This window comes from Fusarium redolens, assembly GCF_020744475.1.
Source record: "Fusarium redolens strain MPI-CAGE-AT-0023 chromosome Unknown BKA55scaffold_7, whole genome shotgun sequence".
NCBI lineage: Eukaryota > Fungi > Ascomycota > Sordariomycetes > Hypocreales > Nectriaceae > Fusarium > Fusarium redolens.
In genome coordinates, this window is record NW_025763670.1 from 958,720 (window position 1) to 978,847 (window position 20,128).

At 47.2% G+C, this 20,128-nt stretch overlaps 8 protein-coding genes and 1 non-coding gene across 9 annotated transcripts; 6 read left to right on the forward strand and 3 right to left on the reverse strand.

Annotated features, from left to right (window-relative positions):
* Positions 1 to 1,756: 1,756 nt before the first annotated feature.
* Positions 1,757 to 2,958, forward strand: BKA55DRAFT_509464 (uncharacterized protein; the record flags this gene model as incomplete). The annotated part of the gene is made up of 2 exons (XM_046187526.1): positions 1,757 to 2,359; positions 2,410 to 2,958. The coding sequence occupies 2 exons, from the start codon at positions 1,757 to 1,759 to the stop codon at positions 2,956 to 2,958; spliced, it is 1,152 nt and encodes a 383-aa protein (XP_046050051.1).
* A 306-nt stretch (positions 2,959 to 3,264) lies between these two features.
* On the forward strand, positions 3,265 to 3,336 carry BKA55DRAFT_t154. The gene has a single exon. It is a non-coding gene; the product is annotated as a tRNA-Asp (tRNA).
* A 20-nt stretch (positions 3,337 to 3,356) lies between these two features.
* Positions 3,357 to 5,462, reverse strand: BKA55DRAFT_642360 (glycosyl hydrolase). Its single transcript, XM_046197153.1, has 6 exons — positions 5,047 to 5,462; positions 4,888 to 4,992; positions 4,389 to 4,842; positions 4,158 to 4,340; positions 3,798 to 4,108; positions 3,357 to 3,750 (listed from the first exon to the last, which is right to left on the reverse strand). The coding sequence occupies exons 1-6, from the start codon at positions 5,383 to 5,385 to the stop codon at positions 3,493 to 3,495; spliced, it is 1,650 nt and encodes a 549-aa protein (XP_046050052.1). The 5' UTR covers positions 5,386 to 5,462; the 3' UTR covers positions 3,357 to 3,492.
* Positions 5,463 to 6,957: 1,495 nt separating this feature from the next.
* Positions 6,958 to 8,465, forward strand: BKA55DRAFT_510373 (S-adenosyl-L-methionine-dependent methyltransferase; the record flags this gene model as incomplete). Its single annotated transcript, XM_046187591.1, has 9 exons — positions 6,958 to 7,116; positions 7,164 to 7,193; positions 7,250 to 7,340; positions 7,396 to 7,437; positions 7,487 to 7,641; positions 7,727 to 7,740; positions 7,776 to 7,913; positions 7,959 to 8,378; positions 8,426 to 8,465. 9 exons carry the CDS (start codon positions 6,958 to 6,960, stop codon positions 8,463 to 8,465), a joined length of 1,089 nt encoding a protein of 362 aa, XP_046050053.1.
* A 311-nt stretch (positions 8,466 to 8,776) lies between these two features.
* BKA55DRAFT_642364 (uncharacterized protein) lies at positions 8,777 to 9,868 on the forward strand. The gene is made up of 2 exons (XM_046197154.1): positions 8,777 to 8,847; positions 8,893 to 9,868. The coding sequence occupies exons 1-2, from the start codon at positions 8,809 to 8,811 to the stop codon at positions 9,775 to 9,777; spliced, it is 924 nt and encodes a 307-aa protein (XP_046050054.1). The 5' UTR covers positions 8,777 to 8,808; the 3' UTR covers positions 9,778 to 9,868.
* Positions 9,869 to 11,318: 1,450 nt separating this feature from the next.
* BKA55DRAFT_642366 (uncharacterized protein) lies at positions 11,319 to 16,460 on the forward strand. The gene is made up of 3 exons (XM_046197155.1): positions 11,319 to 12,197; positions 12,246 to 12,777; positions 12,827 to 16,460. Exons 1-3 carry the CDS (start codon positions 11,814 to 11,816, stop codon positions 16,333 to 16,335), a joined length of 4,425 nt encoding a protein of 1,474 aa, XP_046050055.1. The 5' UTR covers positions 11,319 to 11,813; the 3' UTR covers positions 16,336 to 16,460.
* Positions 16,461 to 16,485: 25 nt separating this feature from the next.
* Positions 16,486 to 16,941, reverse strand: BKA55DRAFT_510439 (uncharacterized protein; the record flags this gene model as incomplete). Its single annotated transcript, XM_046187600.1, has 1 exon — positions 16,486 to 16,941. A coding segment is annotated over one exon (456 nt), but the record flags the coding sequence as incomplete, so codon positions are not given.
* A 769-nt stretch (positions 16,942 to 17,710) lies between these two features.
* BKA55DRAFT_566296 (mitochondrial carrier domain-containing protein) lies at positions 17,711 to 19,093 on the forward strand. Its single transcript, XM_046192617.1, has 5 exons — positions 17,711 to 18,006; positions 18,060 to 18,080; positions 18,127 to 18,258; positions 18,309 to 18,456; positions 18,502 to 19,093. The coding sequence occupies exons 1-5, from the start codon at positions 17,913 to 17,915 to the stop codon at positions 19,001 to 19,003; spliced, it is 897 nt and encodes a 298-aa protein (XP_046050057.1). The 5' UTR covers positions 17,711 to 17,912; the 3' UTR covers positions 19,004 to 19,093.
* On the reverse strand, positions 19,094 to 19,894 carry BKA55DRAFT_566298 (uncharacterized protein). Its single transcript, XM_046192618.1, has 3 exons — positions 19,605 to 19,894; positions 19,359 to 19,547; positions 19,094 to 19,309 (listed from the first exon to the last, which is right to left on the reverse strand). Exons 1-3 carry the CDS (start codon positions 19,620 to 19,622, stop codon positions 19,166 to 19,168), a joined length of 351 nt encoding a protein of 116 aa, XP_046050058.1. The 5' UTR covers positions 19,623 to 19,894; the 3' UTR covers positions 19,094 to 19,165.
* Between the last annotated feature and the right edge of the window lie 234 nt (positions 19,895 to 20,128).

Genomic DNA, 20,128 nt, shown 5'->3' on the forward strand with positions numbered 1-20,128 from the left:
CGGTCTCTGTACCCTCGCCATCAGAGCCAGGCTCAGTGTTGACACCGGTCTCAGTGCCAATCACTCCTGTTTCGGTGCCAATGGTGCCAGTCTCGGTACCCGTGGCACCGGTGTTGGTCTCTTGGCCAGCAGGTCCAGTCTGGGTAGCAGTGCCATCTCCAGGACCTTCGGCGCCACTGGAAGTCTCAACGATTATGTGAGTATCGTGAGTCTCATCAGATTGACCAGAAGTGAAAGCTCCCGAGGCACCAGGAGTTGGGGTGCTTTGACCCGGCCAAGTTGAGTCCGAAGACCATCCAGGAAGCCAGTTCGAAGTCGAACCCAATCCAGGAACATCGACGCTTGAGCTTTCGCCCGAAGCGTCGCTCTGGGACTGGGTCAACTCTGGGTTGTCAAACCCTGTGGTAGAGGGGAGATTAACAGTATCGCTATTGCCACCGGCAGGGCCAGTACTGGTAGCCTCATACTGAGGAACAGTCTCGGTGAGATGTGAAGAAGGAGGTGACGGCTTACAGGGCCCAGCTAAAACAGCTGAGCCAGTGCCCAGTAAGAAAAGAAGAGAACGTCTCATAATGAGCAAAGAATGTACGAATGTATATTAACGAATGACAGTATCAGAGATGACCTCTGAGGAAGTCAACACAAACAACAGAGCATCTTCATTGTATATAAGCACTCATCCCATCCCAGTGCTACCCGCAGGATCCTTCCAAAAACACAAATTGGCCAAGGATGCCTTATCCACTAAACATAGCACGGTAACACTGGCACAAGGAAAAGGCCATCCTCCTCTGCTTATGAGGGCATTTCAAGAGACGGCAGTAGCCAATGATTTAATGGGCAAAATGCGGGAATGAGCCAGTAAGAGACCCTGTGCTACGAAATATGACCACATTCGGAAAAGCCGTACGCTTCACGGTTACATGGCTAAGGCTGAGTTCTGGGCTTGGATCCCAGGGTTCATGCCAGGAACCGATCGGTGAGTTCTATGCATATGGTCTAGTGTGACGGGTGAGATTCTCGGCATCAAGGATTCCAAGGGTCTTGTTCGTGGAGCTGACTGTTTTAGCGGCGGATATCGTACGAAAACGATGCTGACGGCATCTGAAACCCCCGGGCCTTAATCACGGACCGCGGGTGTAATCTTGAAATACTCCACATCTTGGGCTTGGGGCCCCCAATTGACTCCTCTGTTAATTTCGTTAATCGCTTATAACCGCGGTATATTATAACGGCTTTCCTTGTTGGACCCTGATGCGCGAGGCAGAGCGGGATGGGCCCAGCCCAGTCGGCAGTGGAGGAGCATCGGACTGACTTGGTGACAGTATTGTAAAGATTTGTTTGAGAATACAAGAGTGGCCTGGAGACCTAGGTATTTCTTATCTAGTACTGTAATAAATGCTGCTCAGTTATGCTTAATGCTCGGACCTAGTAGTCCTATCTCGAAAGAGAACTTTGGCTGTTTTCTCTGATTGACTTGTGTGGAGCTTCATCTCACCATAGCAATTTGACTCACTTTTTGACACTGACCAATTGCGCTCCGCCATGATGACATGCCGCATTGATTTAATTTAGCTCTCTTTTCTTTGTGAAACACTCCTTCCAGAAGCAAATCTAGAAACCTCCCGTCTCTCTGCGCCCGCGCCACCTCTGCCTCGACTATATGCCGCTTTGCCTATACACAAGAGTTTCTTACCTCGCCATCTCATCTCTCCGCCCCCAAGTATACAAACGCTATACATCTTCGTCACGAACAATGGCTGAGGTCGGCAAGGCCGTTTGCATGATTTGTGCTGTTCAACTATGGGAATGGAGTCCTAGTTACACCTCGATAGAACAAGAGTCTGCCGATTTTAACCCGTACAAGTGGAGAGAAGACCATGTCTTTCTTTCGGGCCCTACGTGGCCGTGCGACGAAGTCGGTCCCAAATCACTCAAGATACCCGACGAGAGTGTCATTTTACACAATGGAAGAGCATATAATCGTGGTCAAGTCACCCTCTCAACTGGTCGTGAGGTCAGTTTACAGCTTGAACATCTTCCTGAGCAACATCCAGATCATGATGCAGCGAATGGGCACCGCTGGTATCTCGGCTTCCACTCTGCCTGTATTGATATGGCAAGGCGAGCAATGAATGAACCAAGTGGAAAGGTCAAGTCTATGGGGGATCTGTGGATGACTATCGAGAGACGCTGTGTCAAGACTGCAGACGACGAAAATACCTTGCCGCTATACCTTCCTAACATTCCCAATAATCGATCAGGAGAGTCCATCGAGTTGGGGCTGCAGCGATATTACATCCCCAGAGATGCCATTTGCACCGAAGAGTCGATCCTCGATGACCCTTCTCTTGAATGGGTAAGTTTCTCTTCTACCAGGCTGTGCCTTCTTTCTGACAAGATGACTAGTGGAATTACGACCCTCTCAGCATCCCTCGCTTGACTGAGTCTCTCATGTCAAATCTCGAGCGAGCTGATGCTTCTATAGCTCACGAAAAGTTCACCAACAACTTCAACAATCTCCCTCGTGAGATTGAAGACAGCATTATTGCTCTCCTTCGTGATGGGAGTATGTCTCTCGAGTGCACGAACCTTATCCCGCAGTCTCATTGGAAAGACACCTTGCTTCGTATTCCTTTTCTGTGGGACATAAAAAAGCACCTTGTCCAAGCAAAATATCAAGAAGCTGTATCTGGAGGTTTTGTGTGGAACTGGGAGAAACTGGTTAGGCTGGTTATGGCTAATGCTACTGTCCCTGAGACGAAAGATCAAGTTGATCCTGATGATGAGGACTGTCAGGATCAGATAGAGGATGCATGGAACTATCAGAAGGTCGGGTTGAATATCCCCCAAGGTTTGACGAACAGGAGGCGGATATGGCAGATTGTCACTGATATGTCTCCGAACGACGTTGGCATGGAGCATGTTATGGATGCCATGACTGAAGAAAGCAAATGAGCCAGTAGCCTCGATCCCATTTGAAAGATGCTCTTCTCATTTAATTTTTTTTTTTAATTTTTTTTTTCATGTAACAGGCAGAGAAGAATGAATCGTCGTAATTAATACAGAACTTTATGCTCTACTTGTATTTTCTTCACACTGCGTGGTTTATGCAGTTAGTTGATGGTGGTTCTAGAGATATGAAAAATGGGTGCAGGGTATCCAACTTCAGGCAAAGAGTTGCAGAAACACTGCTGGGCAATATACTACCCATCATCGCTGTCCCAAGCACAACCTCACTACAGCAGGCTCAAGCCTGTTATGTCTTCCGTAGTATAGTGGTCAGTATGCAAGCTTGTCACGCTTGAGACCCGGGTTCAATTCCCGGCGGGAGAGATCCGCCACCTGTGATACACAGGCGATCCATTTTTTGCAGTTTCTACCTCTAGTGCTTTTAGTGCTGTTAGTGCTTTATCCTTTTGTTTCTCTTTAGGGTGCTTTTGCCGAAGGTTTTGTCTAGTGGCATAACTTTAGTTCTATCGATAGTCGCTACTAAAGCTCATATGTGCTAATCTCTGAAAAGTCTGCTGGATCCAACACGGGCTGATTCTTGCCATAGGAATAGATTCCAAACATTGTACCGGCAAAACATCCTCCGTGGGGTGGCATCACTGTCAAAGCACTGGCGTCGACAGTAAACACTTCTGACTCCTTTCCTCCAGCCTTGAGAGAAAGCTCGTATTTGGTCGGGTTTGCACGGATAGAAAACTCAACACTATCGAGGTTGCCTCCAAATTCTGTCTCTGAAGTCTAGTAGCAATGTTAGCTTGTGCTTATGAATATAGTTGTCGACTTACTTTGAACTCTCCAGCCTTTCCAGCAGCCCCTTGGTAGCTGATCTTTGTTTCAATTTTACCATCGTCTCTTTCTGAAGCGACGACGCCTAAGGATGCGTATGAGTGCTGGCTCCACCAAAGAACAACTCCAGCTTCGTAGCCTCGTACTGTAGGCTTAAACTCCATCTTGGCTCTGAAGACCTGGTTATATGAAGTCTGTTTCCTGAGAAGCATGGCTGGAGCCTCAGGGCTGGTCAAATCGTAACAGTTACCATGGAGCCTTAGTACGCCAGGCTTTTCTGTGAGGGTGTAACTTTGCTTGATAGGTGTATCTTGGGTATGTCAGATGGATCCAAAACTTTGTTTGGGGGGCAGTCATACTCTTTTGGTACCATCCCAATTCCAGCTTATCTTGTGAGAGATCGGCATTCCATGTCTGAGGACTCGGCTTCGAAGCTGACTTGATGAGATTTCTCCCTGCAGTCTTCAGTGTGATATTATTACCATCATTGAAGATGGGCCAGTCATCCTTCCACTCAACTTTGACGAGAAATGTCTCTCGCCCTATGAAAGTTAGCATATTCCAATTCCAAAGAGAGGTGACCAAAATACCGAGTTGTGGTTCTAAGAAAGTCCCCTGGTGCGGCACTGGGCGAACACCCAGCAAGACAGACCACCAATCTCCGTTTCCGTCCTCAAAGACATCAACATGTCCCGTTCTCTGAACTTCTTCATCTGGTCCATTGTACCAAAGAGGCTTTCCCTGGCTCTCCCATGGACCCAAAGGGCCATCCTTGCTTCGAAATACCCACTCTTGATGGCCGGCTTCTGTGCCTCCTTCAGCAGTCAAAAGATAATACCAGTCTCCTCGCTTGAAGACATGAGAGCCCTCGGCAATTCCGTGTGGGGATTTTCGGATTACTTTGGGAGCTGTGAGAGTTCTTCCAGTTGAGATGTCGATCTCGGAGATGTGAATGCCAAAATCTTTCTGCTTTGAGTTTGGGTCTCGCCAAGCGAAGCGCATTGTAGTTGAAAGGTATACTTTTCCATCATCATCCCAGAATAGCTGCTCTGGTTAGTATGAGTAATAGTTTGACGGTATTTTTCTTACGTCTTGGTCAAAACCGGGGTTGTCAAAGTACACTGGGTCAGACCATGCATTGTCATCCCAGATATTATCGGTCCAGACATAGAAACCTCGAGGAAAAATACGTTCCTGTACATATTTATCAGAGACCAATTTTGCCTAATATCGATTATGAGATCTTACATCAACAGTTGGACGATAGCGGTGGAAGACACCATTGGCCAAGTACCATCGCTTCTCTTCAGGTCGATATCTCAAAGTACTCGCCCAACTACCCGCACCGGGCTCAACGGTACGCATATCAATCTGACTTCGACGATTGAGTGCATGGCCAATGAGTTTCCAATCAATTAAATTGGTAGACGTGTAAATGGCGCATCCGGGGAAGAACTCAAATGTCGAAGTGCTAAGAAAAAACGTCGTTGGGGTTGAGTCCGTAGCAGGAACTACGCATATGGTAGGATCCGGGTTGAAGCCCCGAATGACTGGGTTTGTAAAGGTGGGATTTGATTCATCGGCCATTATGCTGTCTTGGAAGATGTTAAAGGGAAGATAGCTATCGTCACCGAGGTTCGAGGGGTTAACGGTCAAATAGCTTTATATAAAGTCACAAGTCGGTTAAGCCATACCGAGATGCTAAGCAGATGCGGGCTATGTCCACCAAGCTAGTAATTTTCCATGAATCAGCGTCTGTGAAACTCCCCCCAACCTTGGGATCCGACATTGCGGGGTGATTCTTAAGCCCCCAAACATGCCACTTGTAGGTCTAAAACTCGTTGTTTGTCCAATCATTGAGCGAAACTAGTAGTTTGGCTTACACTATTTGTATTACCCTTCGAACTATTCTGTAGGATGAAACCTACTCGCTCTATTTAGGCTAAAAGTGATCTTTAGTATTGTCGAGTGACTTAGATGCTTCTTCCATAGGGCGCTATTTACCTCTGAGATCTTGAGTATTGATATCAGCCCAGCCATGGTCAGATAACTGTATGTGTTGAGGTTTTCAGCACATATATTCGTGATCGGGCTTTATAAGAAACTCCGTCTTTCAAGAACTTCCATGCGGGAGTGGGAACCTAGCTTGGGCACTGCTGCTGAAACCCAAGAAGGTATTTGTCAAGGTAGACGATAGACGAACCTGTCTATGAGACTTGGCTTTGCCCAAACTGCGCGAGACCATGAGTTTCGAGGCTTGATGAATAACTTGTCGTACAACTGAACTCTAGGTGAGATAACAGTGACCTAACTAAAGAGGTCACTCTGTCCCTTGCAAAACACAACCATTTAGAACCGAACAGCAGACATTGGTTTCTTATCACATGCTGTCTTGGACAGCCCGTATGTTCTTGGCCTTCGAAGTCCACCTTTCATAATTAACTCAACGCTTTCATCTGGAAGGACTCTATTAGTATCTTGAAACACAATGGTGTCAGTCCAACCAAACTTATAGTCATCCATCATTCTATATTTTCTTGGTTCATAATCGTACCATGAAGCACCGAGTTTGACATACTAGGTGATATGTATCATGGACTGTCAAGTCATAAATCCTTTATTTAGTAATGATCTGATAGCTTTTAACTAGAACTGGGAAGAAATTTGACATTCAAGTTAACAAACTCTTCAAGTCTGGTTAGAAGGAAGGGAAACTTAGGAAACCACTCAACCGTACAGTGTTATTCAAGCGACCAAGGGTCCATGTTCATAAATGTGAGCAATCGTATTGTTTTACATCTTTGGCTGGTTTCCAATAAGAACTCAACAATAATCCCCAATCAACCTATCACCGGCGAACCTGAGGAAGAATTTCATAGAAGATTTCGCGCCAACATTTTACTATGTGCAATTACTCTCTTTTAGAACAGCAAGATGGGATGAAGCCTTAAAACGAGTTGTCGAGCCAAAACCTGAGTTTCTCAGCCCCAGTTTGCCAACATGCGGCGTAGTATGACACGTCAACTGTAAAGTAACACTGGTATGGCTTTGGTAAGGATAATTGGATTCTCTGAAGCATAATTGGTTTGGGAATTATCATATGCCTTTCCGATGGGCCGACGAAACAGCGGGTAAATCCGTGTTAGGAAGTCAAGTAGCATGCAGTTTGCCGAAGACAGGGGAGGACCAACATATAAAGTGGTCAAAGATCCTGATATGATTCTTGAAAAAGTCCAAAAAAACAAAATCCCTCTTCTATCTTTCGATATGGCTCAAACGCAAGGGGTCGATTCAGCAGCGATCGTTCCCGACGATGTGGTAAGTTGAGATGACCTGAGTGCGGAGGCATATCTAACTATCACTAGACTGACGATACTGACTCCTCTCTTGGCGATGTATGTGGTGTCGTTAATAGCAGAATCATGGTTATCCGTATACTGAAATTCTCAAGGATCTTCAATCTTCTACAGCAAGCGTCTCAAGTTCGATTCTGAACTACCGTCGCGAAAATGGTAGGACATACCATGCGTACAAAGACGGGAGTAAGTCTTCTTGCAATCAACATTGAATTTCCTAGATGCTAATCACCGAACGAAGAATATGCCTTACCCAATGATGAAGCCGAGAATGAGAGACTTGGTACGGTAGCCAGCTTCATAGAAAGAACCATGAATGCTAATCACCCAAGACCTTCAACATAACCTTTTTCTCCTCACATTCGATGATAAGCTTGGCCTAGCTCCGCCGAATAGCCCTGGCGCCAAAGTTAAGCATGTTCTGGATATTGGGACAGGTACTGGCATCTGGGCTATCGATTATGCGGACGAGCACCCTGAATCTCAGGTAAGTATGCCCTCTCAAGTCAACTGTTTGTAAGCTAACACAATTCTTTAGGTTACTGGGGTTGATCTATCGCCAATTCAACCAGACTTGTATGGCTGAGTATGAGACTGAGTGAGTTATGCTAACGAGTGTAGCGTCCCGCCGAATGTGAACTTTGTTATCGATGACATTGAAGATGAGTGGACTTATAGCCAGCCATTTGACTACATCCATAGTCGTGTCATGACATCCTGCATCGCAGACTGGGGCGACTATCTGGCCAAGTGTTTCAAGTAAGTCTAGGTCAGGACGTTACGGTTCCTCGCTCATAAGTCCAGCAACCTTGCTCCTGGTGGCTATGTCGAAATTCAAGAAGTCGACATAAACATTAAATCCGATGACGGCAGCCTCAGCCCAGATAACATCATGCTCAAGTCTCTAGCCCTGTTGAAAGAAGCATCTGTCATGTTTGGCCGACCATACCTAGATATTTTATCTCTTGAAGATATCATGAAAAACATCGGCTTTGAGGATGTCGTTGTTGAGAGGTTCAAGTGGCCAATCAACTCCTGGCCTCGAGACAAGAAAGCTAAGCTACTTGGAAGTTGGTGCTATACTAATATGGCTTGCGGTCTTGAAGCCTTCACTATGGCACCATTGACTCGTGCTCACGGGTGGGCACCTGAGGAAGTCAATCTCTGGCTGGTTCATCAACGGAAGGCGATGGCTGATAGAAATACCCATGCTTATTGGCCGCTGTAAGTTAACCTAAAGCGTCATGAGGACATATCTGACTAGATGCTAGCTATTCCATCTATGGAAGGAAACCATCAAAGGAGAACTGATCGATATCTTGGCTCTTGCTGATCCTATAGGCTGGCCTCAGGGAGCAAGAAAACTTCTGACATTAAACGAGGGTATCAAAATAACCTAGCCTAAAGGTTTACTAAGATATACTAAACGTACCTAAATCTTTTCATCATTTAGGATAGAGGTACTACGTTTTCTTACCTCCCTTAGGCTAGGTAGACTTATCTACATTAAGTGTATAAGTCGGCTTTGGTTAGTGTTAGCGCTGGGCGGAATTCCGCCTAGTGGGGCTGCAATGGGGATAAAATCAACCAAATGGAGACATTCTCATCCATAACAACATTCACTTACACACATCAATCTCACTAAACCCATACAATGTCCACCAATCAACTTAACAAAGTTGCCGTCTTTGGTGTAAGACACTCATGTTATAAATACTTCATCCACTAACACAGCTAGGCCTCTGGGAATTTTGGTACCCCCATCACTGCCGCTCTCACCAAAGCTGGCTTCAACATTACCATCATCACCCGAAATGAATCCAAGTCCACATTTCCAGACGGTATCCCTGTAATCAGAACAGACTATACTCTAGAGGCCCTCACCCAAGCCCTGTCTGGTCAAGGCGCAGTTGTGTGCGTTGTCGGTCCGGCTGGCATCAGTCTGCAAGCCACCATGGTTGATGCTGCTCTAGCCGCTGGTGTCAAACGCTTCATCGTTGATGACTATGGCTGGGGTCCTGAGTTTAGAAGCTACCCTGAATTTGAAGCAGTGCGGGCCCAACGAACTGTTGGTGTTGATCGCGCAAAAGAACATGCTGCTGCGAACCCAGACTTCACTTGGACCAGTATTGCGACTGGCAATCCCGTTGATTGGGCGCTGAAGCGGTTCCCTACCATGGGATTCGACATCAAGAATCGCACTGCAATTATCTATGATCAAGGCGAAGAGTACTTCACTGGAACTACTCTTGAAGGCATAGGTCAATCGGTGGTTGGGGTGCTTCAACACCCTGAAGAAACAGCGAATCACCACGTCGGAGTGCTCTCCATCAAAACATGTCAAAACGAGCTACTGGAGGCATTCCAGAAGGTAACGGAAAGCCAATGGAATGTCCAGAGACGAACGACTCGTGAGCTCATAGAAGGAGCGCGAAAGAAGCGTGACAATGGCGAAGGTGGTTGGATCCTTGAATTGGCTGTCGCTCAGTTGTATGAGGCAACTGAGGGAGGGAAAGCTCGCTGTATTGTTGCACCGTCATGGGAGGAGTCGGATTCTGTGCTGCTTGGGGTTACTAAGGAAACACCTGAAGGCCTTGTCGCTTCTGTCCTGGCTAGTATTTGATCAATATATTCATGTTGTAAGATTTCAGTCAAGAATATATGTTTTCTGTTGAGAATCATATTTCATCATTGAATATAGATATATCTCTGGGTCACTGTGGCCACCATTTAATACATCTTATAGAAGCAGACAGGCAGATCACTCCAGCTGGCTGCCTGTTTATGCCCCACCCAGATCACCCTAAAGCCCCACATTCCTTTAGAAGAGCTTTAGGGCACAGCCCACCATAATACCTCGCTAACTCTTCCATCATCGTCTTGCGCAGATGCTGGTCACTTTCCCATGAGAATCATTGCAAGATCAATCGATTGCAAGCCCGGAACATCCTTTAGTGAGGTTTGGCCGCGCTCTCCTCTCAAATCACGACCAAATTCCAGACTTTCTATGAGATCAGTAAGAACCTTCCTCCTCTTAAATTACCTTCCTAGAGTACATGCTAGCAAATAACTCAGGGTGTCAAGCTTAACAGAAGACACTTAAATAGCAGACACGACCGGTAACTGAAATCCAACCTGTAAGAGGATGTTACAGGTAGAAGCGAAGTTTGAACAAGATAGGTATCTATTGTTATTTAGCTATAGTAAGCTCGTAGGACGAAATAGCGTGCCATGTACGAAATTGCGTGCCATGTCCTGACAGTTCTAAGTGACTGTCCTCAGCACATTGCTCATAAGCGAAAGGTCGATCTAGGACGATAAGCAGTGACATTGTCTAGCTACATAGGACGAGTGCACAGAATTCGCAATGAATTCTGTCATTCTTATGTCTCAGTACTGGGAAAGAAGAGTGGAAGTGATCAAATGCGTTTTGCTAGTTTTAATAGATACAGACGCGGAACGACGTTTCAACATAGTTGTTACATTGGCCTTTCTACTCAAAGTACAGTACATTAACCCTGATTGTTATCCCTTACAAGAATTTATCATGCCATCGTGATTCTTTTCGTCTATTGATTACTACTTGAACTTGGAAATATCGTGTCTTTAAACTCCGTTGCAATTGAGTGCTAAGCGGAGTAGACCCAGATAGGTGTGCAAGGTTAAAGACGGTTCTTCGTAAGTATTGTTAGCTCTCCAGGCGGCTCATGGATGTTGAGGTGAACTTCAAATAGTTCCATCACGTGCTAGTGAATCTCAAAGATCAATGAAGAGCTTATCTTACAGTAACCAGAAAATCGAGTTGAAGTGGGAGTACGACGCGGGACGGGCCGCCAGGAGGGTTACGGTGGAATCTTGAGTCCACTTTGGGATGGCTTCACAGCCTTATGCAATGACCTGGGCGCCGATACGATACGATCGCTCTCATACCGTAAAGACGAGGCTGAAAGAGCAGCCATCGTAAACGAAACCAATGACGTATATAGATCGCTGCCTAATAAAAAGTGTTAAGACCAACCATTTCTATTACTCACCCAGACAACAAAACAGTCACAAATGATGGTCACGTTACAAAATAAGCCCCCAATGTGAGTGGATTGTGGGGAGAATTACAAGACATACGGTGAAACCATTCAATGAGCATGTGTCTCAGACCGAACGCCTCCCGTTTGATGACGAGCATTAACGACGCATCGAGGCTGACGTTCATTTATTGTTAGTTTATGTACTTGAATTCCTCATAATTTGTATTTTCAAGTCCTGAAAATGCCGTCTTCCGAACTCTCAGTCGATGGCCAAGAAATAGCCCCAGAATTACTACAACACAGCCTAAAGATCGCCCTACCACGCAGCTCAGCCTTACCAACAGAGGCATGGTATAATATGCACCGTAAGCAGTAAATACGACCACATCATCCTTTCATTTTCGAAACCTTACAGGGATTATTGTTCGGACTTTTTCGATACCTCAGTTTTTGATCATTCGTTTTGGCCCCCGCTGAGTTCACAGGTTACGAGTCATAGCGTGAAGGCTTCCATCTCAGCCTGATTTCTGAAACACCAACCGTCTTTTATATTTACCTCTCATCTCCGCCATAACCTCTTCCATTCTAGTCTCTTTTTCTTTGTAGAGATCGTCTGCAGGACCGTCAAGGCATCATGGCGGTCCGCAAAGACAAAGACACGGCGGAAGCACAGTTTGCTCAAATCCTCGACGATGCTAGCAAGCTGTACTCCGACTCCAATGACAAACTCGGCGATTTTCTCAACCCACCTATAAACAACGTCACAGACCTGATCAAACAAGTCGACAAGCAGAATGATCAGTTTACTAAATTCCGCGAGAAGCGGCAGTCGATCTTTAGCGCCATGGCTGCTTGCCTTACTCCCGTTGAAGTCATCGGTGAGATCGTGAGTGGCGCTGCGGCAGACTCGTTTGCGCCTGCGGAGGGAATCTTTGGCGCTGTTGCGTATCTCATTGGGGCTGCGAGGGATGTTTCTTCGGCGTACGATACCATCGTAGAGTTGTTTGAGCATTTGAAGGTGAGTGATATTGATCAACCCCGCTTGAGGCTTTACTGACAATTGTAGGACTTTACATCACGACTGGACGTGTATGTGCAGTACAAAATGGGCACTGCGCTACGCAACAAGGTCGTCACTATTCTCGCCCAACTATTTGAAGTGTTTGTCTTGGCCGCCAAGGAGGTTCGTCGCGGTCGCTTTAAGGCATACTTCCGTACAGTGTTCGGCAAAGGGACGCCCGTGCAGGAAGCCCTCGATAAGCTGAAGGCCCTCAACATTGGTGAAGAGAGACAGGTTCTTGCTGATACCTATGGGGGTGTGAACAAGCTCAATCTCACAACGGAGAATATGCAGAGCAAGCTTGAGGAGATGAACCAGACTATGATGCAGATGAGGTCTGAAGGCCGTGAGCGTACTGTCGCGGCACATCAGGATAAACTCAAGGAGATTCTGGACCCTTCGCCATTTCCTGAAGACTTCTTTGCTATGTTTAACAAGTCACGCGCGGAATCGACTGGAGATTGGATCCTTACGGATGGAGGGTTTAAGGCATGGCTTGATCGGAAGACAAACTTCCTCTGGATTACGGGTGCAGCAGGTATGTTTCACCGGTCTCAATATTTAAACATTTACTAACATTCTCGCAGGAACTGGCAAGTCGTATCTGACCACTAGACTCGTGTCTTGGGGCACAGAGCATATCCCGCGTCTTGCGTACTTCTACTTCAGAGACAACAATCCCGAGACTCGTTCAGTCCTCCAAGCTCTCCGCGATCTCGCATACCAACTAAGCGAGAGCGATCCCTTTTACGCTAAACAGCTTCTCAAGAGTCTTCGCAGCATCGATGAGATCCGCACTATCCCCAGTGCTTATCGAAAACTCTTCGTACAACCGTTCCAGCAAGACGAGCAGCAGAAGGCAATTTACATCTTTCTCGACGGTATCGATGAGGCTGATTCTTCTGAAGTCGAGGAACTACTCCAGCAAATGGGTTCAGATGATGAGTCTGACAAGAGACCGAAGCATGTCACGCTCCAAGTTGCTCTCATTGGAAGGACGTATATGACCGAGGCTGTTACGTATACCCTTGATCCTGGAAACCGGGGAACTCAAGTCATCACAACACTTCACGTCACACCTGATCGTAACGCCGAAGATGTCAAGTTGTACATTGAGAACAGCGTTTGGCACCTTCGTAACCTGAGCCGCACACCTCCAGACTTTCGACAAAAGATCATTGACGCCATGATCAAGCAAGCCGATGGTCTCTTTATTCTCGCAAAGTTCATGCTGGAGGATATTAGTCGTAAGCGACATCCACAGAGTATCCTCACAAGTCTGCAGTCTTATCCCAAGGAGATCAACGGTATTATTGGACAAACACTCAAGAACCTTTCAGAAACGTTATACGAAGACCAAACGAGGGATCTGAATGAGATGCTTCAATGGGTTGCATGCGCAGAAGAAGTTCTATCGCTCGAGCAATTGGAAGCAGTCCTCATCATGCGCTTCGGTGATCCTCCTTTCCATCTCGAAGAAACCCTCCGCGGTCAATACGCGTGTTTCTTCGAACTCGAACGCGAAGACGGTTTAACAACTGATGATCTTATTCGAGAGCATGAGAAACAACAGCGCATTAAGAACGGTGATCTTGGCTCTGGAAGACGTTCAAGTTCAGCAAGTCGTCCAGGATCCGGTCGAAGCGGAAGTCCCAAGAGCCCAACAGTCTTCGGCCGAAGTCCCGACCTGGGTCGAAACTTGTCTCCTCTGCGTCGTACGAGCCCGATTCAGGCTTTGGGACCTGGACGAGGAAGTCCTGGCCGCGGTGTGAGCCCAGCTGCCAATTCTGATCTTTTTGATCCGATGAGCGAGATGGACTTTCGATCGAGCAAGACAAATACGTGGATTACTTTCTTCCACTCTTCCGTCAAGGAGTTCTTCAGCACTCAGAATTCTGCGAAGCTTGGGGCTGGGATTGGCTTCGATCCTCTTATTTCGCGAATTCACATCCTCAGGACTTGTCTGTCAATTTTTACCAACAAAGCTGCGTTTGAGAAATATCGTCTCAGCGCTAGTGGTCGAGAATCTATGAAGCAGTATGCTGCGTGGTACTGGCAGGAGCATTTAGCCGTTCTCGATCCCAAGACGGTACCTGCACCTGAGAAGAAAGAACTTGGAGAGTATGTGCACAAGATGCTCACTGACGAGAACACCATTCTCGACTGGACACTCATGTATGAGAAGAACGATGAGGGTCTTGACGTCCTTACAGACGCCAACATGAAAGGTCTCAAACGATGGATGGGCGATCCCGACGTCCAATCCTCTCTTAGCCCCGAAGCTCGAGAATGGGCCAGCAAAGGTGTCAAAGAATCCCCCGGCATCTTCAAGCCCATCGGCGACCTCTACGCTCGGGCTTGGTTATCCGAAGACTTCAAGAAATACGTCCCCACCCTCTTCTGCTTCAAGATCGTCCAGTCCATCGCATTCATGCAAGAAGGTTACTCCTGGTCCGATTGTAATACCCACTGGACCGAGATCCCCGTCGAGAACCGAATCGTCAAAGCAGCAGAATGGGCAAAGATCCCAGAGAGTGCACACTGGCATCGTCGATTCGGAAGCACATACCTTACGAATGATATGCACAATAAGGCGCTGGGACACTATGACAAGGCTCTTGCTCTTGACAATAACAGTGTTGAGACGCGTGGTCGTATCGCATATTGTCTTTCGCGTGACGGTCGCTTCAAAGAGGCTCTGGAACAAACTCTCAAGTGCGAAGCAATTGAAGAGGAGAGTATCGCCAGTGGCAAACTTGACGAGCAGGCTTTGAAGAGCTGTAAATGGCGTCTGTACAAGGATCACATCCTCATCGCCAATTGCTACGAAGAACTCCACAAAGTCGACCAAGCACTCGAGTACTTCCTCAAGTCGATGAAGAGCGCTAAAGACGTCGGCCTCGATCGCAAAGAATGCAAGGAATATTTCGAGCCTGAACTCGGATACCTCGAGCTCGTGGCCACTGAGAACCGTCATGAAGCCGTCATTCAGTTCCTCAAACAACTCTCAGAACAAGTCACTGACGCAGAACACAAGCGCACAAGACTCGTTGATTTTCTGCTTGAATTCCATAATAAGCCTCTTGTTATAGACTGGATCCCCAAAGCGGCTAGCAAAGTCGGTGAAACAGACTTCATATACGAGTGTCTGCTCTTCACGATTGAGGTCGCAACCGCGACTCGCGACCCCCTCAAGGCGCTGTATCTTCGTCTCGCACTTGGCGCAACATACACGTATAGTCGTGATATAGATGCTGCGCTGGATTTGTTCGAGGGTATAACACAACTTGGATATCGCCCTCGCGGGAACGTCCCTACGCGACAGGCTTATGCTCTTGCATTCCAGAAACTTGCTTCCCTGTACAAAGAACGTATTCTTCATGCTGGATTGAAGACGCCCGAGGCGGACAGCTGGCTTGAAGATCTAGAGAAGATCAAACAGAAGCAGAGTCGACACCAGAACCACGATATGCCCATTGAGATGGTTGGTTCAGACGTCAACATCGCAGCCATCTACATGATCCTCTTCAATCGTCTTCTGGGTCGAAGTTCTTCAACAGACCGCGATCTTCGGCAACTCATTAACGACAGTCTTGACATCCTCTCTGACGATGATGTCCAAAACGACGAATATGCCCTTGATAACCTCCTCGGCCTCTTCATCGCCGCCGACGACATCGAAAACGCTCTGGCCCTCAGCCAATCCATGCGCAAAGTCGATCCCAAGATCTTGACCTCTACTCCAGAAGACTCACCCGTTCTTTCGCGCATCGAGCCCAAACTCCCAGAGATTCAAACAATGCGTCAGAACTGCGCTCAATGTCTAGATCTAATCCCTCCTTCGGATGAGTACTACATCTGTGAGTACTGCATGGAGACGTATGATGCAAAGTGTATGGCTGTTATCAAGGGCGAGGGGAATAAGACGAGCGATCATAGAGATGATTTGATCTGTAGGAGCGATCATCAGTGGTTTACTGTGCCCCCGTTGGGAAGAGTGTTGCATAGGGGAGAGATATTGTTGGTTAATGGGAAGGTGGCGAGTTTCAATGAGTGGAAGGCTGGGTTGGAGCAGAAATGGGGGAGGAAGAAGTAGATGGAATGGATATGAGTACCTAGGTATGAGAAATGAAGCATCAGTGGAGTTGGTCAGCATTTAGATGAAGTGTTACTGCAATGGTTTAGTTATCATACAAAAATACATAAGCTTCTATTCGCAACGAATACGCTCACAAGCCTGTCAGGTTCAAGACCTTTCCCTTCCTTGCTCCCATACAAAATGCTCCATAACAGCTTCCGGCGTCGGTATAGAATCCTTAGTGCGACATGCGTTGCCTTGTTTGATGTAGGCTGTACTGAAGGACTGCCATACTTCATCACCATCTTCATCATAGAATTCCGCGGGTAATGGAATCATTCCTATATTTCCGCTTAAATACAAAGTGATCTCCTTCACGCCCATATCTTCTGCTTCTTCAAGTGCGTCAAAGGAAAGAATATGTATACCAATCTCGAGGGGTCCGAATTTCCATGCTTCATAAGCAGGGGAAGCACCAAGCACAAAGTTTACAAAGCCCATGGCTTCGCATTTGAAATGAAGGATAGCAAGCGCCTCACCCATTGAAGCTGCTATTTTCTCAACGTCGACGCCCGCATCCTCCATCATTTGGCGCGTGATGTACAGGCTACAGAGCCGAACTTGCCAAGTTCTAACACCTGTGCCATTTCGTGGTCGAGGATTCTGAGCTCTGGTTAGATAGGCTATTGGCAAACAGCATGAGTGAGATGAGAGGATCACTGCATCTACCCGTTGACTAAGTGCCACATCCTCCTCATCGGTCTCAGCTCGAAAAGCAAATACGGCTTATGCATAAAGCCACTGATGGAAAGCCTTGTAAGAATGTAGGGATTCACGGAGAGTTCGGTCTGTCATTAGAGGTCGACATCGACGAGGCATTTCCAGTCACCGCGGATGCCAACTCTCAACTCAAAGTCAATTCGTAACATTATATTATATGCGTTAGAATATAAAGGTCAAGTTCGTGGGTGAGCGAAGAGTTGGTGATAGCATGTAATCACGCTGGTCGCCATACCGTACAGATGATGTCCTATGGGCAATAAACATCTGATTTTCAAACGACAGACAGGTCACTTGTATGCAAGCCGCAAGCCTCCCTCTGTAATTATTCATGGCGGTCTCAAAAACAAACAAGATCTGGGCCGTGGTTAGAATAATGCGTGTATCCGTAGCCTCAAGCGTGCACCGAGGTTGAAGTGAACTTGGGCCGTGATATGCCGACTCAGTAACACCCGCCGGGTTGGAGCTCAACAACGGCGTATTTTTAGTTCGGCTCTGAAATGAGCTATAGCTATCCGTTGAGTTAGCGCTCCTCATTGGATTTGCAATTAAAATCGGGAGACATCCGTGGCTGTTTCAACGGATTGCTCCCGGTGCCCAAACGTAGCTATGCGGAGTACTCCATAGCCCGCGTCCAGCAGCCAACCACTGTAGTTACACTTACACTACAGCGACATCGGCGCACGTGTAAATTACAACAGCTCCCGTCTGTGCCAAAAGTGACGAAATACTTCCCGTCCCACGCCAGAAAAAAAGTTCCCATTCCCGTCAACACCAACATCACCTGTAAACCATAACCGGGCAGGACAGCGATCATGGCGTCGACAACTCAAACAGGCGAAAAGAAGAAGCAGCCCAGTCCCTTGCGATCCATCATCGCTGGATCGACTGCCGGCGCCATTGAGATTGGTATGCTCACACGACATGACTCTGAAGACGTAGCTAACCAAGCTGTCATATAGCTATTACCTACCCCGCTGAGTGTACGTTCACCCGCCTGTCGATACGGACAATACTGATTTGGTGTAGTTGCAAAGACAAGGTCGCAGTTGAACAGACGGTTAGCTGAAGGACAGAAGCTCCCTTGGCCGCCATTCGGCAAGCAGTGGTATGCTGGATGCACCACTCTCATCATTGGCAACGCAGCCAAGGCTGGAATCCGTATGCTGATTCCCGAATTTACGTACGTCGCATTGATTAACAAGGGCTAGGATTCGTTGCGTTTGATCAGTACAAGGCGCTTCTAGTCGACGAGAATGGCAATCTTTCTGGACCTCGAACTGTCCTTGCTGGTTTCGGTGCTGGAGTCACAGAGTCATTGCTTGCTGTGACTCCCACCGAGAGTATCAAGACCACTCTGTAAGTCAACTTCCTCCTCCGCATGGCCCAAGCTTACAATCGCAGTATCGACGACCGCAAGTCCGCTAAGCCTCGAATGCGCGGCTTCCTCCACGCCGTCCCCATTATCGCCCGTGAGCGTGGTCTCCGAGGTTTCTTCCAAGGTTTCGTCCCCACGACCGCTCGACAAGCTGCCAACAGCGCAACACGCTTCACCGCCTATAATTTCTTCAAGCAAATGGCCGAGTCATACACAGCACCTGGCGAGAAGCTCGGTGCCGTTGGAACTTTTGCAATTGGTGGTTTGGCCGGTCTGATCACCGTATATGTGACGCAACCGCTTGATACTATCAAGACACGCATGCAGAGTATCGAGGCGAAGAAGACATATGGCAATAGCTTCAAGTGCGCGACGACTATCTTCAAGCAGGAGGGTGTCTTGACGTTCTGGAGCGGTGCGCTGCCAAGATTGGCGAGGTTGGTAGTCTCGGGAGGATTGGTGTTTACTGCATATGAGCAGATCCAAGTGTGGTTTAACAAGATAGATCCGGATGAGAAGTACATCTAGACAGGGCTGAGCGATCTAGAGGGCGTTGAATATGGGCACATGAGCAAATACGGGGAATCGCTTTTGATACAATGTACAAGTACAATACATATACACGTCAGATGCCAGTATATCCTTCTTTGGGATCCTTTCCTTGCATTAAGTCGTTTTCTCGTCCATCAATTACTGGAACCGTATCATTCCCGTTAATCTCTTGCCCAATCTCTCCAACCATGATCTATTCGGCGCCTCGTCAATTTCCCTCACTAGATCCGCAAAATACGTCGGTTGGCTCTTTGGCTCGAGTAATCTACCCTTGAGCTTGAACTGCACAAATATTAGCACCCGGTTTTGTTCGTTATATCGTCGTACGTACTCGATCGTTATATCGGTCTTGGAGAAGAAATTGTAGCGCCCGCGCCTTAAGGAGCTCCTCGCGCTCCATAGAGGGCTTGTAGTTTTGGAATCGCTCGGTTACGGCTTTGCCTAGGACATCTTGGAGTTGGTGATCGGGACGAAGGGCTTGCTTTGGCCAGCGCGCAAAGACGTCGGAATAGATTTTTTGCTGGAAACAAAAAGTCAATACTGAGCCTTTCTTCTTCTAGAGTAGGCAATAACTTACAGATAATGAGCGTGACATTGTGAAGATGTCGTTGCTAGGACTTGACCTCTATACAGCAGAATATCTCGACGTCAACCATCGAGAAATTCCATAAGACAGTGTGCTCGTCACAGTGTTGATCTGTTTTGAAACTGTAATTGAAAAGCATATGATTGGGTCATGCGCAATTTGCCTCAGGCTGCCACGGGACCCTTGAAATGGATTGCCTCATCCATTCTTCAACCTGATGAGGACAAGCCCGTGATCTGATTCAATGTGGAGGTGGATCCAACGCTACCTGACACAGCCCACCTCAAGTTCAAGTCAAGAGTCATACAAAGCATTAAAACAAGTTCTTTTGTAATTAACTTCCACCATGTTCCATACAAGACTCGCACACAAGGACAACCTTTCAGAACTGTCTTTGTTGATGTGCCCCTGAGCTTTGATTAGGGGCTGTGAATGAAAGATGCCGTAAGCCAAAGTCGCATCACAGTGCGCCACGGCGTTTCGGTGGGCGGATACTTCGGCGCATCACCCCTGAA

What these genes read in the sequence shown, in the direction of transcription:
- BKA55DRAFT_566296 (XM_046192617.1), top strand. Translation starts at nt 17,913, where the DNA reads ATGGCGTCGACAACTCAAACAGGCGAAAAGAAGAAGCAGCCCAGTCCC. An exon ending in TATTACCTACCCCGCTGAGT is followed by an intron (nt 18,081 to 18,126) that starts GTACGTTCACCC and finishes GATTTGGTGTAG; the next exon opens with TTGCAAAGACAAGGTCGCAG. An exon ending in CGCAGCCAAGGCTGGAATCC is followed by an intron (nt 18,259 to 18,308) that starts GTATGCTGATTC and finishes AACAAGGGCTAG; the next exon opens with GATTCGTTGCGTTTGATCAG.
- BKA55DRAFT_642360 (XM_046197153.1), bottom strand. Translation starts at nt 5,385, where the DNA reads ATGGCCGATGAATCAAATCCCACCTTTACAAACCCAGTCATTCGGGGC. An exon ending in GCTATCGTCCAACTGTTGAT is followed by an intron (nt 4,993 to 5,046) that starts GTAAGATCTCAT and finishes AAATATGTACAG; the next exon opens with GAACGTATTTTTCCTCGAGG. An exon ending in ATTGGGATGGTACCAAAAGA is followed by an intron (nt 4,109 to 4,157) that starts GTATGACTGCCC and finishes GACATACCCAAG; the next exon opens with ATACACCTATCAAGCAAAGT.
- BKA55DRAFT_566298 (XM_046192618.1), bottom strand. An exon ending in AAGACCGATATAACGATCGA is followed by an intron (nt 19,310 to 19,358) that starts GTACGTACGACG and finishes ATATTTGTGCAG; the next exon opens with TTCAAGCTCAAGGGTAGATT.
- BKA55DRAFT_642366 (XM_046197155.1), top strand. Translation starts at nt 11,814, where the DNA reads ATGGCGGTCCGCAAAGACAAAGACACGGCGGAAGCACAGTTTGCTCAA. An exon ending in AGTTGTTTGAGCATTTGAAG is followed by an intron (nt 12,198 to 12,245) that starts GTGAGTGATATT and finishes TGACAATTGTAG; the next exon opens with GACTTTACATCACGACTGGA. An exon ending in CTGGATTACGGGTGCAGCAG is followed by an intron (nt 12,778 to 12,826) that starts GTATGTTTCACC and finishes ACATTCTCGCAG; the next exon opens with GAACTGGCAAGTCGTATCTG.
- BKA55DRAFT_642364 (XM_046197154.1), top strand. Translation starts at nt 8,809, where the DNA reads ATGTCCACCAATCAACTTAACAAAGTTGCCGTCTTTGGT. An exon ending in ACAAAGTTGCCGTCTTTGGT is followed by an intron (nt 8,848 to 8,892) that starts GTAAGACACTCA and finishes TAACACAGCTAG; the next exon opens with GCCTCTGGGAATTTTGGTAC.